Genomic DNA, 14767 nt, shown 5'->3' with positions numbered 1-14767 from the left:
CTGTAAATAGTAATAATAATAATAATCTGGTCATGGCATGACACACTTCTCTATTTCTGATGTGAATTTGTTCTGCATAGTCTACAGTCTGAATAAAGATCTCTTTTTCAGTATTCAGTATTCAGTATCATTTTGTTGAAATGCTTTGGCATCAGAAGAACATTCAGCCATACGGGCAGTTCCAGAGATTTTGCCATGGATTTTTATTTCTTTTGTAAAAGTGCAATTGTGGCTTGTTATTTTATTTTAAAAACTATAAGTTACCGGTACGTCCTTTTATTTTTTAGAATTTGTTTTGGCTTTTCCCCTTCTCTTTTTCTGACTTTCATCATTTTAAACTAACTTTTTCATTTTTTTTAAATATATTTGGTCATTTGTGTATATTTTGTAATTTAATTTTTTTTAAATAAATGTTTTAAAGTTACAACCAGTTAAACAATATTGAACATTTCTGTACTTTATTTATACATTTTTATTTATTTGTTAGATTTATAGCCTATTTCTCCTCTAGGAGGCATATAAAGTGACCTTTCCTTTGCTTTCCCACAAAAACAATCTTGCAAGGCAAGTTATATAGTAACTTATAAGGTGAGAAGAGGGACACGGTGGCTCAGACGCTGAGCTTGTTGATCAGAAAGGTCGACGGTTCGGTGGTTTGAATTCTTAGCACAGCGTAATGGAGTGAGCTCCCATTACTTGTCCCAGCTTCTGCCAACCTAGCAGTTTGAAAGCATGTAAAAATGCAAGTAGAAAAATAGGAACCACTTTAGTGGGAAGATAACAGTGTTCTGTGCACCTTCGGCATTTAGTCATGCCGGCCACATGACCACAGAGACATCTTCTGATAGCACTGGCTCTTCGGCTTTGTAATGGAGATGGGCCCTGCCCCGTAGAGCCAGAAATGACTAGCACGTATGTGCGAGGGGAACATTTACCTTTTGAAGTGAGAAGGGGGGGGGCATATAAATTTAATCACTCAATCAATCAGTCAAATTGGGCTGAGAGGAAGTGGCCTGTCTAAGATTACACTGAGCTTCCATATCTATGACAGATTCGAACTTACCCCCTCCCCCATGGTCCTAGATCATGGGTATCACTCACAGCGTCATGTTGCTGTCATGTGACATTTTGCGACATTTTTCCCTTCGCAAAGCTGGGGTAGGCATGGCCTGTGTGTGACGCATACAGCCTGTGGGCCGCCACCCCAGTTTGACACTCCTGTCCTAGATGAACACCTGAACTATCACTTTGCATCTTGTATTTAATCTCATTCTGTACTTGTGGTACAGACGACATAGAATTATAATACGCTCCAACGTTACAGAATTCTGTTGTGTTATAAGTAGTCCTTGTTTAGCAACTGCTCACAGTTACAAAGGTGATGAAAAAGCAACTGTATGGCCAATTCTTGCTTTTATAATCTTCACAAGTCTATGAAGCAAAGGAAATTGAAGTAAGTTGCCGTTTCATTCTGTGACCTCTTCCTTTAATGTCTGAGCTGCCAGTCCCAAATCCAGTCACTAAATGAGGACTACCTGTAACTTCCAATGCTTTACTGAGTACTAAAATCATGCAAGGCAAATCAGGGGCTAAATTATCTTCTTCTCTCCAAGGTGCAGAGGAAGCTGGACCAATCCTGCCTCAGTACAGATATTGCACATAGAAGGAAAAACTCACCTCAGACCAAGGACCCGAAACCCATGTTGCACACCGCTGCAGGTTGCAAGGCTGTGTGCTGCGTGGCTTCTCTGCCAAAGAAGCACATTCGGTATCATCCACAGCATCCTGAAAGTGATGTCCATCGTACGAGGCACAGTAAACTGAACGGCTTTGAATGCCTCCTCCACAGGTGACAGAGCACTGGCTCCAGTCACCAGTTTTCCAGCTAAAAACAAATATTTAAAAAAAATAACTCTCAAGGAACCAAGAAGTCACTTGTATCACAAGAAGAGCTTCCTGGAACAAACATTTCTCACGCTTAGTTCCTGGGATGAGCTTTCTTGATCGAAGGTTTTATCCAGCTAGTATGCAAGGGTTAGGAAAAAGATGCTCGAAATACAGGAATTAACATGGTCATATTAAAAGCCAGGAATTCCAATCGGGCACAATGGAAATTCCTAGCAGCATTAAAAATAACAGGGGTGCCAAATTATGGAAAGGAAGTGAATGAAAGGAATCAAAAAGACAATTTTAGATGGAGTATTAATAGAGGCTTCAGGAAAGATTTAGAAAGGGAGAGAAGCTTTCTCTGCGAGAGAGTAGTAGAACATCACTATTTTAGCACCAAGAGCTATATTAAGACAAACCCCAGATTCTGCATGAGGAATATCATTATTGTATGATCCATCTATATCATACAGATGCTATGCATGTTTAAAATAAATATATTAGTTGTTTTTTGCACCTGCAGAGTCCCAATCTTTCCCACTATATCTCAAAGGAGCTGGAGAAATATTTATTTTCAGGTAAAAATGTGCCTGTGGGAAAAAAAAATTGCACATTTATACCTAACACTACTTGCCATCAATATGGTCCAGGGCATTTTAGATGGATGGCTGGTCTTTGGGAGATCTCCAGGGTTTAGCCTGGGGCTATATTTTGAATAAAATATGAATTAGATCTCGATATTCTTGATACTCTTGAACCATGCTTTTCTTTGTCTATGCACTGACATAAAATTCTTCTATTCATTTGACTTTTCTAAATTTGGGAGAAGCTTCGCCCAACTGCAGGGTTCAGTGCTGCAAATAGGAGTTGCAAGGACCACAGTTGGAAGTCAGGGCTTTAATCAAAATTCCAGGCAGTCAAAGAAGCCAACTCAAGCTGTCGTTTCCAATAGAAACTGCACAAATAACCTCAACTATCTTGGCACAGCCTACAGACCAATAGGAGGTTCAGTGGAGAGTGACTGTAGGATTGGAGCATGGCATCTCAGAGGAAGTCCTATTCTAAAAATAACTTAGCTGGCAGGAGGCGAATCTAGGCAGCTCCTTCAATAGGAACAGAGAAGGAAACAGACTGCGCATAAGGATCAGTGCCTAAAAAATACTTTCAGCCTTATAATTTCAGGTTTATATTCCAAGAGGAATTTTGCCACTTACTGCCTTTATAGTTAAATATTATTTTAGGTTGCCATGGGACAATATTCAGTAATAAAATAAACTTGCGAGAAATAAGTTTCAAACGGCAATGGGACCTCTATCCTATAGCTGAGTTCATATAATGGCTAAATCAAAATGCAGCCACTTAGATTGTGGTTTAATATGTTGTTTTAGTCCAGCTCACCAATCATGGTTAAGATTTAACGTATTATGTGAACCCACACAATTATGATTTAATGCTATTGCTATTGCTAATCAATACACCCTGGTTAAACACATCCCGATTTAGCATGTCCTGGGAACAGTTACAGCAGCGGTAACCAACTTTTCTAGCTTGGTGGCCCAGTCTGGCGGGGGGGAGGGGGGCGTGTGAGTGGAAGGTGCACCTGTGTGCACACATTGGAGCTTTGTGCATGAGTGGAGGGTGCTTGAGCAGAGGGTGCTAGCATGCGAACCTCCAGTCACACAAATGGAGTTTTGCTTGCGACTGCATGCGCCCTCTTATGCAAGTGGAGCGGCACATGCATGCCCATCTCTCTCATGGGCCAGTTTCAAACAGGCTGCAGAGTGGTAATGGGCCATGGCCCGGGGGTTGGGGACCCCTGAGTTACAGTTAAACAACATAGCAAAAGATTTTTGAGGAGTGATGACTGTAAGCTATATAGCACTGTGGCTACCTTTACTTCTCTGCTAATTTAGCCACATATTCCATATTCTATCATGAATAGTGTATGGGGATATATTACCTTACATAAGAGATTTTTTTTTGTCTGATTTGAATTATAAAGCACAATAAAGATTAGGGAACTGTATAACAATCATGCAGATATTCAACTTGAAAGCTCAAACCCCTTTTTGATATATTCTTCTGTAGGACTTAGGAGCTTCACTGGATCAGACTGGGTGTCCCATTAGGTTAAGACATAACAAAATCATATCATCACTTCCCCAAACAGTATTTGTAATTATTCTAATTCCCCATGCCCCAAACCCTCTGATCAGAGGTGGTATTCAGCAGGTTCTGACCAGTTCTGGAGAACCAGTAGCAGAAATTTTGAGTAGTTCAGAGAACCGGCAAAGACCACCTCTGACTGGAGATTTTACAGTATCCTTCCCTTATCACACCCATCAAACCACACCCACAGAACTGGTAGTAAAATTTTTTGAATCCTTTGGTTTAGCTTGATGTATGAACCGTCCATTGTGGTTTATGGTTTAAAGTTAGGCCTGATTATGCCATGTACAACCAACCACAATGAAAACAAACCATGGTTCACAATGTTATGTGAATCTAACTCAAAGATCCTTCACTGTAGCATCCTGCTTATTAATCAATTGGTGTCACCAAGAAATCAACAAGCTAAACTTGGAAGACAAAGTCTTCCATTCGCTTATATGAAAGGGATACCACCCAACACAGTAAATAACCATTAAAACACTGTTTTGTTTTTATATATCCAGCTCCAAGTTATCAAAGCAAATGGCATCTTCATGCTTGTAGTAGTGAATTTCATTAGGTGGCGTGCATAAGCGCACCAAACGTGCCTACCATCCCTGTCCTATTGTTTCTTCTTATTTTACTTATACGTATCCATCTCATGTATTCAAAACTATGTTTATACTTATACCTGTTATCTTGTAAGTGATTGACAAATTAAATAAATAAAAATAAATAAAATAAATTATGTGAAATATGACTTTTAATACAGTTGTACTAAGGGTTGGTAATTCATCATTATGGAGGGACTTCTGGTAAATCTGGATGATATATAACTGAATATGTAAAATTATCATCTGGATTAATGGGCATGGGAAAAATATAGGAAAACAGAAAAGAAAGGTTAGATAAAACAACGCCGCAATCTCCAGCAATATTCATTTTTAATTTACTAAACTTCTCAGCAGAAGCTACTGGGGATATGATATCTAAACTCTTGGGCTACAAAGTAAAATAAGGAATTATCTTCCTTCACCCTTCTTCACACAGGATAAGAAGGCAAAAAGCACTGACTGCCCAACACCATTATTTAGGGAGAAAAAAGCCAAAGCTTTAAGAAGTCCATCACCTAGAAGAAAAGCCTTCAAAGGTTTGTGGAACCAGAGATGTTCAACGTTTGGAAGATATAGAGCCTCACCAGCCTTTGAGTGTTGCGTGCTGGGAGCCACACTCCAACCAGGATGTAGAGCCAAGACAAAAGTATCTTTTTATCTATATTAAATTTAACCTTAATTGAATGTAAATTAAAAGGATTGAACGTACTCAGTATGATTGCCTGCTACAAATTTAATAATTCCTCATTTGTCACTGCAAATTACACCTTTTCAGCAGCAATTTGGGGAGAGGCTATGTAGTCACACTGGTTGGATGAACAGGATCAACCTGTGCCTTAAACTTCTACATTAGTACAGATAGTCCTTGACTTACAACAGTTCACTAAGTGACCTTTCATAGTTACAACAGCTTGGAAAAAGGACTGTTTTTCACACTTACAACCGTTGCAGCACCCCCCATGGTCACGTAATCAAAATGTGGATGCTTGGCAACTGACTCATACTTATGACAGTTGCAGTGTCCCGGGATCATGTGATCACCTTTAGTGACCTTCTGACAGGCAAAGTCAATGGAGAAGCCAGATTCACTAAACAACCATGTTACTAATGTGATAACTGCAGTGATTCACTTAACAACTGTGTCAAGTAAAGTCATAAAATGGGGCAAAATTCACTTAACAAACATTTCACCTTATCAGCAGAAATTTTGGGCTCTGTTGTGGTCGTAAGTCGAGGACTACCTGCATATGTCTCACCAGGCCTGGAGGATTTCTAAGGTCTCTTGCAACCTGTCTATTCTGTATCATTTGATGAATCTAGGTCTGTGGCTTTCAACAAGCTGTTTCTCAGGAATTTGTGGTTTGTTTGTTTTTTAGCAAATTCCTGCTGAATGAGCAGCTAACAATGCAAGGGGAGGTGGGGAAATACAAGCTGTTTACTAAGGTTAGGAAGCTTGAAAACCACTATTGGAGGTGAGGCGAAGGAAGAAAAGAGCTGAACCACTTTCTCCTAGTTACCTCTTTGTTTGCAAGTTCCATGCTCTGTTGCGGCTCCATGCTCCCGGCAGATGGAGGTAAGATACCCTTTGTGTATAGAACAAAGATTTTAAAGCCCATAGTAAATATACAGACATCTGGGTCTGTCTTTTACAGTATGATTTCTATCCTTTTAGAGCCAAACTAAAAGGGATTTTGATGACGGATTGAAAACCTCCGCTGCCATTTTTAAAAGCGTTTAGAACAGGGTTTCTCAACCGTGGCAATTTGAAGGCTTCAAATTCTCAGGATTTCCAAGCCAGCCCAGCCCTTCTTCAGCTAGCATGGCTGGTTGGGAATTCTGGGAATTGAAGTCCACACATCTTCAAAGTTGCCAAGGTTGAAAAAAACACTTCCAAAGGATGTTGGGATGGGGTCCAATTTGGATCAGGGTCATGAGCAGACAACAGCCTTCCCCCCTCCTCTTGGCAGCTGTGCCAATTCCCTGCACCAAAATAGACCACCCACCATAGCTACTATTATGCAGAAAACATACAGGCACTTTATTACCCACAAGAAGAAGAGCCAATTCAAATCAAGGCCAAATATGTGGGTGGAGGGAAGGATTCAGTTTCCCCTTCACCATGTCTTCAAATCACTGCCTCCAAAAGCTGCATGTAACACATGGTTTGATCTCTTCATTTGAATTGCCCCGAATTTTTTTTTTTATTCATTGTAGCCACAAGAACCGACTAAATACTTGGTAATTACTAAGGGGTCATAGTAAACAGGGGAAGGAAGGCGGGGATTGTGGGCTAACTCTGTGAAAGTTCCAATTGTGACACCTTTTTTGGAGATCTGAAGGTGGATGCTTGCTTTGTATTCTGTTCATATTACAAGCAGAAACCTAATTATGCCCAGAAAAGTTCCAGTCTAAAACAGAGGAAACAGCTTTGTAACTCTAAAACTTTATAAATAATAATAATAATAATGCTTTTTGTTAAAATGAAAAGGAATTCTTGCTACTCACCACTTGCATTTCATACAAGGAGGCTCTGATACAATTAATCAGGAAACATGCTATGAACTTCTAACAGAAAGCTTTTTATCTACCCTTCCCAGTATGTTTAACAATATTGATACCTTCTCCTAAGAGAGGTGCTTTTAATTTAATTAAGTGGGTTGATGGTAAGTGGGAAAGCAAAGCACCAGCTTCTAGCATCATTTTCATTTCCAGAAGGCCCCACAGATTGCATTGACTTGCTTAGAAAAGAAAAACAGTTGATTTCGTAGCTACTTTTTTCTTCACTCATGGGTTAATGTGTCTAGAAAGATGGCACAGATCTTGGAGAGCAACAATTTGCCAATAAAAAAATGAAAGAAAGATAACAACATACATTTGATTAATAAATCAATAAAAAGTACGTGTTGTGTGATTAGCTAAACCCAACCTGTACAACATTTTGTGAACAGGCAAACCCCAAAGAAAAAAGATTGCCTATTCCCAACCAATTAGCTTGACAATTGTAACATTTTCCCTTCAGGTAACATTTTGTTCTAGGTTGTAGGATAGGTGGGCCTTGACTTACAACCACAACTGAGCCCAATATGTACGTTGCTAAGTAAGGCAACTGTTGTGAGTTTTAGTCTGTTTAATGACCTTTTTTTGCCATAATTATTAAGCAAATCACTGCAGTTGTTCAGTGAACCCCATGGTCATTAAGTAAATCTGGCTTCCCTCATTAACTTTGCTTGTTGGGAATTGGCTGGGAAAGTAATGGCAACCACTTGAACCCAGGAAAATGTATCTGTCATAAATACATGCTAGTTGTCAAGCGCCCCAATTTAGATCACATGACCATGGGGATGCTGCAACAGTCGTATGTGTGAAAAATGGTTTCTTCAGTGCCACTGTAATTTCGAACAGTTACTAAATGAATGGTTGTAAGTCGAGGAGTACCTGTGCTTTTGGGGGGGCTCAGGTTTCTCTGCACGCATTTTATAGGAGAGCAGCAAGGGCCCACTCCCAAGTTATTTCTGACTTTCACTGATTCTTGGATTTCAAGGTATCTCAGAGAAGAGAGAAACCACATCAAAGCTCACCGTTTTGTCTGGGGACAGGGCTGGAGGCCGCAGGTGCGGTTATTTCCCGGCCATGGTTTATCTCTGCACATATAATCCGGATATGCTTCATTATCAATGGTGCAAAAGACCAGACGAGACTGATAACCTGCGGAGCAGAGAAAAGCAAGAGGAACCAAAGATGGCACATGGTGACAGATAATTGCCAAGGAGATTGTTTGCATAATATCCCTAAAGCAACCAAGTATTATCATCTGACAGATAAGGATTAGGCAAAGGCCAGCATCCAATGAGTTATGTTTTCATATTCCCACACAAATGGTGTGATTGAAATCAAGGTAACAGGGCTAGCGCTAATCTGAAGGCGGGTGTGGGGGTGGGGAAATTAATTAAGTTACATAATTAATTGAATATAATAATGGGCTCAATATGCACAGCCTTGGAAAAGAATGCTGAAAATCCCTCAGCTTCACCCATTTTCAGGGGTGGGAGGTGATATTTCTTACCGCGGCCCTGGGCTTTTGGCCAGCTTTCCCTCAGAGGTCAGACTTGCTCTGACATTGATTGCCTTGAAGAAGCTGGCTGAGATGGAGACATGTCCTGCCCGCCCCCCCAGGGTATTTTCATGTTAGCTTAGCTAAATGTGAATAGATTGTTATATGTTTCTTCAGGTTCTTTTGAATAATGAAAAGAAGGAAAGCTGCACACGTGTGCGCATCGGGTCCAATCACCAAACCGGTAGGGGAAGTGGTAGAACCCCACCACTGTGACTAACCATCTTGTCATCCAAGCCTGATGTTGTGGGATGAGAGAGAGTGACTGGCCCTAAGTCCCTCAAAAGGCTTTCAGGCCTAAGGCAGGACTAGAATTCAATGGTTTCTAGCCTGGTGCCTTAACCACTTCATCAAACTGCCTTTCATGTTATTTACAACAGTACAGAAGCTTAATGAAGAAATTAAAAAAAGATCCCGCTATTTGCTCAGCTGGCTGAGGAATTCTGGGAGTTGAAGTCCACAAGTCTTAAAGTTGCCAAGATTGGAGACCTCTGCCATATATAATCTCACTGGCATTATATGAAGTGCAATCAGTAATTAAGATTATTGGTCACATTTACTTTGAAAAGGAATAAGCAGATGGACAGGCTTTAACTCTGAATGAATCAAAACATGTCTGCCACCCATTACAAAATTGTATCTCCTAGAATGGCTAATAGCAGATCTCTTTATAATCCAGTCAGCAAAGATTACAAGATGATTTCTGCACAGACCACTGCAAGCTTTTTTTTTTTTTAAGGTCAAATTTTCAAAACAAAAGCTTTATCAAAAAACTTTATCAAAAGCTTTATCAAAAAACCATTATTTTGTTAATGATATAATAATCCTGTTGCAACTCAATCAGAATTTCCTTTCAATTTATGCCTTTTCTCACAACCTTCTAGAATCTAGGCAATACTGGAATATGCCGTTATTTTCTGTATGTAAGTACAGGAAGGTTGAGTATTTCGGTTAGTATATTTTATGAGATTCCTTCTGGCTCCAGGATTCAGTAATAACCTGATGAGAGTCTAAGATAATAATTCCAAGAATAATGGTCAGCTATTGAGTCCCACTGACCGCCCCCCCAAAAGCAAAAAATAAAAACTTGACTATAGCAATAGCAGTTAGATTTACAGTATATACCACTTCACAGTGCTTTACAGCCCCCTCTAAGCAGTTTATAGAGTCAGCATGTTGCCCCCAACAATCTGACTCCTCATTTTACCTATCTCAGAAAGATGGAAGGTTGAGTCAACCTTGAACCAGTGAGAATTGAACTGCTGAATTGCTGGCAGTCAGCAGAATTAGTCTGCAATACTTCATTCTAACCACTGTGCCAGCGGTTTTATCTGTCTATCTATCTATCTATCTATCTATCTATCTATCTATCTATCTATCTATCTATCTATCTATTCTTTATTGGCCAAGTGTGATTGAATACACAAGGAATTTGTCTTGGTGCATATGCTCTCAGTGTACATAAAAGAAAAGATACATATATATTTAGATATTATATTAGATATAAACTCTTATATCTAATATATCTAATAATTTGTCTCTCTGTTCTACCCTTCAAATCAGGTTTTCTCCATTACATTAAAATAACACACTAGGAAAATGGCAATAAGAACAGAAAGTCACTTTGGGAAAGCATCAGCTACAATCATTACTATATCCGCTCCAAAAACTAGTAAGGGGCCCATGGGGTTGAGGGCATAAGGAATTGAAGAAGTAATATTGCTACACTTCTCATGCTTAACAGATGTTCAGAGCCTGAGACACACGTAGCTTTCCAAAACTCACAAATGTTCACAGTATGCAAGTGCCTTTGTTCAAATGACCAAAGCAGCATCATGTGATACAAGGCCTTCCCCTTCGCATGGGTGTGTGAGATCATAACAAAAGGGATGTGGCTTGCATCATGATGGCCCAATGTTGCTTTGTCCTTTGCTCCCCTTGACCTTCCCATGCAGGTCAATGCCTCTGCAAGCATCCCTTTTGCAGGACCCAGAGTGATCACAACCATATTTTCAGGGCATTTTTTGAATTTTGTGTGGGAGAACTGAAGGGGGAATATTACTCCTAGGTCTTTAACAAAAATGGTGGTTTAAAAGCATTTATCTCCTGAATTAGGGCAATTTACTTGCCAGGCCCTGAAAAGCAAGATCATACTTAATACTTTTCGGTCTTAAATCATTTATTTAATTCCTTATAATACTCTACTCAAAGTATGCCAAATCTCTCGGACCTGTCTACATTATTATCCATCCTATCTTTTGCAATCCTTAGGCAGGGCACAATGTTGAAGACTAAATTTCTGGTCCGGTGACCAAGTCATATGGGATCCTGCAAAGTTGAAATGATATCTGAGGCAGAAGAAGATTGCTTTCACCCATTCTATGCTGTGATTCTCCTGAACTAGCAGATTTCTGCTTAGGGTCATCTTGATAATGCCTTTATTCTATTTAAAAATGGTTTTAAATGCTTTAAGAAAGCAAAGGTCATTACACAATCATCACTACAACAGTTCAGTATAGCAGTTAGTTTAATGATTGAAATCTAGCATGTCTACCAATTCTCATATGTAACTAATATTCCTGTCTAAAAGTTTCTGACATTTTGAGTGAATTTGTCAACATTTTGTGTGATTTGCTAATTATCTGAGATTTCGACCAATTAAATAAACAGTCAATCTTGGAGACTAACGCTCACACATCACCCTTTCAGTTTTCAGCTTCCCCATCTGCTATGGGCTTGTATTTGTAGCATATACACCCAGACCACAAACTATCTAGAATATCCTCGCAGATGAATATGTGATCTGTACACACAGATTGGGAACCATCACTTAGGCAGGAGCTGTGGTGGTTCACAAGGTAAGACGCTAGACCTGCACAGCGGTGAGGTGGGCGGCTTGATTCCCGTGAGTGGATGAACCGCATAGGGACAAGAAATGAGCCTCCCCCGATTGCCTACTGGCATTCAGGCATCCCGCAGGTAAAGATAACACCGCCTGAAAAAATTCCTTTCACAGAGGCAGCCAGCCACATCGGTGATCCCTGGCTGACATGTGCCATATGCTAAAAAAAACCAAAAAAAAACCACTTAGGCAAATCAATAATATTAAACGTGAGGTGCTGGGATGTACCTCCACCACATTCAGCACTACAGTCACTCCAGGAGCCATAGCCCCAGCTGTAGCTTGATGTTTGCCTTTGGAATGGCAAATAGTATTCATAATGTACTCCTTGGTTTTGTTCCTGGCTGATAAGCTGAAAAAGAAAGAAGATAAGCAGGTATCAGGAAATGCACGGTTTTTAGTACTCTTGTAGCAAGGCATTATCTACTGGTCCAGTTCATGTAGTGGTAAGCCTGGATTTTTGCACATAAATGTTTAGATGACAAGAATATCCCTCTTTTAAACAAACAAACAAGCAAAAATCTGGTCTACCTTTTGAAAACTAAGGTCAGCTTGGTTTCTTTTCCCTGGTGTGTTAATTACTTAATTAATTAAAAACACAATTACTCATCTGTTTGTTACAGCCCAAGTTCTAACCTCCTTTTGTGAGGGAGATGGTTGGTTTTGAAATTTCATAAATAAACAAACAAACTTTGTCTGCTAGTCATGAAAACTATGTCTATCACTCAGAGCCAATTTGGTTAATCCATAAGGCTAGAAACTAGGAGATTGTGAGTTCTAGTCTTTGCTTGGGCACAAGTCAGTAGGGTGACCTTAGGCCAATCGCTCTGATTCTCACCCCTAGGAAGCAGTCAATGGGAAACCACTTTTCAAAAACCTTGTCAGGAAAATGCAGGGATTTGTTCAGTTGCTTGGTCAAAAACTGAGTCGAAGTCTTACACACACAAAGACACACACACACACAGACAGACAGACAGACAGACACACACCCATCACTCAGATCCTTGCCAAAGTTATTCTTTTCCTGCCTGCTATTCATTTCCTGCTGTATGTCTTGCCTGATTCTGATAGATCAACATTTGAATACTTTGCCGATAGTACAAAGGATAAAGTGGTTTCTTGCTGGAATGAAGAAAGATTATATTTCCTCTTTATTCATCAAGAAACGATTGTTAAACTACTGTAGTTTTCGTAACCTTGTACCCTCCAAATGTGACAAAACTCATTTCATCTAAGCACACTGTCGGGGTTAAGGAATGAGCAACTGAAGTGATCTTAATGCTATGACAGATAAATTAGCCATTTGCTGTTTGACCTCTGCATGAAATAGAGATAGCCTCAAGGCCAGTTCTCCTCTAGCTTTTTTCTAATGGTTGTTCAATCTAAAAAGGGAAGTTAATTATCTCCCATTAATCTGTTTTATTTATTTATGAACCTGTGGAATTCCCCTGTTTGAATTATTCTGGAGAATTATCCAGAACACTTATGCACAGCTCAGGGATTAAACCTCTAAGAAAACAGGAAAGCAGGTGCAGCTACTTGCCTCAATGATCAAAGGCTCGGTGATGGGACCCCGGGCATGTACAAGCTCTGGAGCCAGATCCCCCTCTGAACCTCTGTCATAATGCGCCACTGTGCTAGCAATAGGCAAGGCTCGGCTGTACTCAATTGTCCAATGCCCATTCAGATAGTATGTTCCTTGTACGTTCTTGATGGCTGAGATTAGGGGTGGTGGTGGAAAGAGGGGTAGAAAGAAAGACAGTGACGTAGAATTCTGAGACTCTGATGTTGCAGAATATTGCCCAGATATGAAGTGGTTATTACGTACTAAACAAAATGAGATATCGATATATATTTTTTTGGAGGTAGGGGGTATGATGCTTTGCTGAAAATCTAAAAGTGGTAATTGTATTTGGCCCGCCATGACTTATTCCTCTTCCCCAAAAACCCAGCGCCTTAGTAAATACAGGTAGTCCTCGACTTACAACATTTCATTTAGTGACCAATCCAAGTTATAACGGCACTGAAAAAAAGTGACTTATTACCATTTTTCACACCTGCAAACCGCTGCTGCCTTCCCCATGGTCCCGTGATCAAAATTTGGATGCTTGGCAACTGACTCACATTTATGACGGTTGCAGGGAGTCATGTGATCCCCTTTTGTGACCTTCTGACGAGCAAAATCCACTGGGGTTAAGAACCATGTCGCTAAATGAATGACTGCACTGATCAGGAAAGGTTGTAAAATGGGGCAAAAATTTAACAACTGCCTCGCCAACAACAGAAATTTTGGGCTCAGTTGTAGTCATAAGTGGAGGACTATCGGTATTCCGAGGGCAGATTATCAGGAAATCCTTGAGCTGTGAGAACTGACCAAAATATCATGGAAGAAGGTGTGTACATTTCCATGTTACTACCACAAAAATACCCACTCAGATGTGTAAACAGTTACTAGGATGCTAGTTTCACATGAAAGAACCTTGGGCCATTTTTGTACAGAGCGGTGAGTAACATTCAACCCCTATCGTTAAATCAAAGCATTATAAGGAAGCTTGAGATGATTTATTAATCACCTCGTCCTGTGATGAGTTACGTTGACTGAGCTCATGCTGAGCTATGAACCAGCCTCGTGTTTACATTGATAAGGGACAATTCCTTTCGCCTTGCCCTTGATGGACCCCTTGCCGTTTCATCCAGAGGATCCCTCCAAACCAGGAGACTGGGAGTTCTAGTCTCGCCTTAGGCACGAAAGCCGGCTGGGTGAACTGGGGCCAGGCATTCTCTTTCTTGGTTCAACTCACCTCACAGGGTTGTTGTTGTTGTGGGAAAAATAGGAGGAAGGAGTATTAAATAGGTTCATCCCCTTGAGCGATTGATAATAATAAAGTTGGGATTAAAAATATAATAAAATAAATAAATAAACAAAGTGGATGGCATACATGGAGACTTTGATGGAGAAGTCACGAAGACTCTTGCTTCATGTAAAATACACATATATACACAGGTATATTGTTGCAAATAGAACCTTATTTCATAGGAGAGGTCCCCAAACTTGGCAACTATAAGACTTGTGGACTTCAACTCCCAGAATTTTCCAGCCAG

General features: G+C 40.1%; 1 protein-coding gene across 10 annotated transcripts in view; it reads right to left on the bottom strand.

Annotated features, from left to right (window-relative positions):
- Nucleotides 1–14767, bottom strand: part of PAPLN (papilin, proteoglycan like sulfated glycoprotein) — a 98251-nt gene that overhangs the window by 19282 nt on the left and 64202 nt on the right. For 6 of the 10 annotated variants that reach the window (XM_087951633.1, XM_087951634.1, XM_087951631.1 and 3 more), the window contains exons 9-13: nt 13209–13381; nt 11894–12017; nt 8231–8357; nt 6170–6235; nt 1678–1885 (exon numbers count right to left, since the gene is read on the bottom strand). In XM_087951633.1, coding sequence (XP_087807759.1) covers nt 1678–1885; nt 6170–6235; nt 8231–8357; nt 11894–12017; nt 13209–13381 — 698 coding nt within the window. The remainder of the gene's footprint in view (nt 1–1677; nt 1886–6169; nt 6236–8230; nt 8358–11893; nt 12018–13208; nt 13382–14767) is intronic. The other 4 variants (XM_087951635.1, XM_026671074.2, XM_087951637.1 and 1 more) reach the window with 3 other exon arrangements.

This window comes from Notechis scutatus, chromosome 1 (assembly GCF_049901735.1).
Source record: "Notechis scutatus isolate UNSWTSFEM ecotype Mainland chromosome 1, rNotScu1.2, whole genome shotgun sequence".
Taxonomy (NCBI): Eukaryota; Metazoa; Chordata; class Lepidosauria; order Squamata; family Elapidae; genus Notechis; species Notechis scutatus.
Note: the sequence above shows the minus strand (reverse complement) of the source record. Positions and strands in the feature narration are given on the sequence as shown.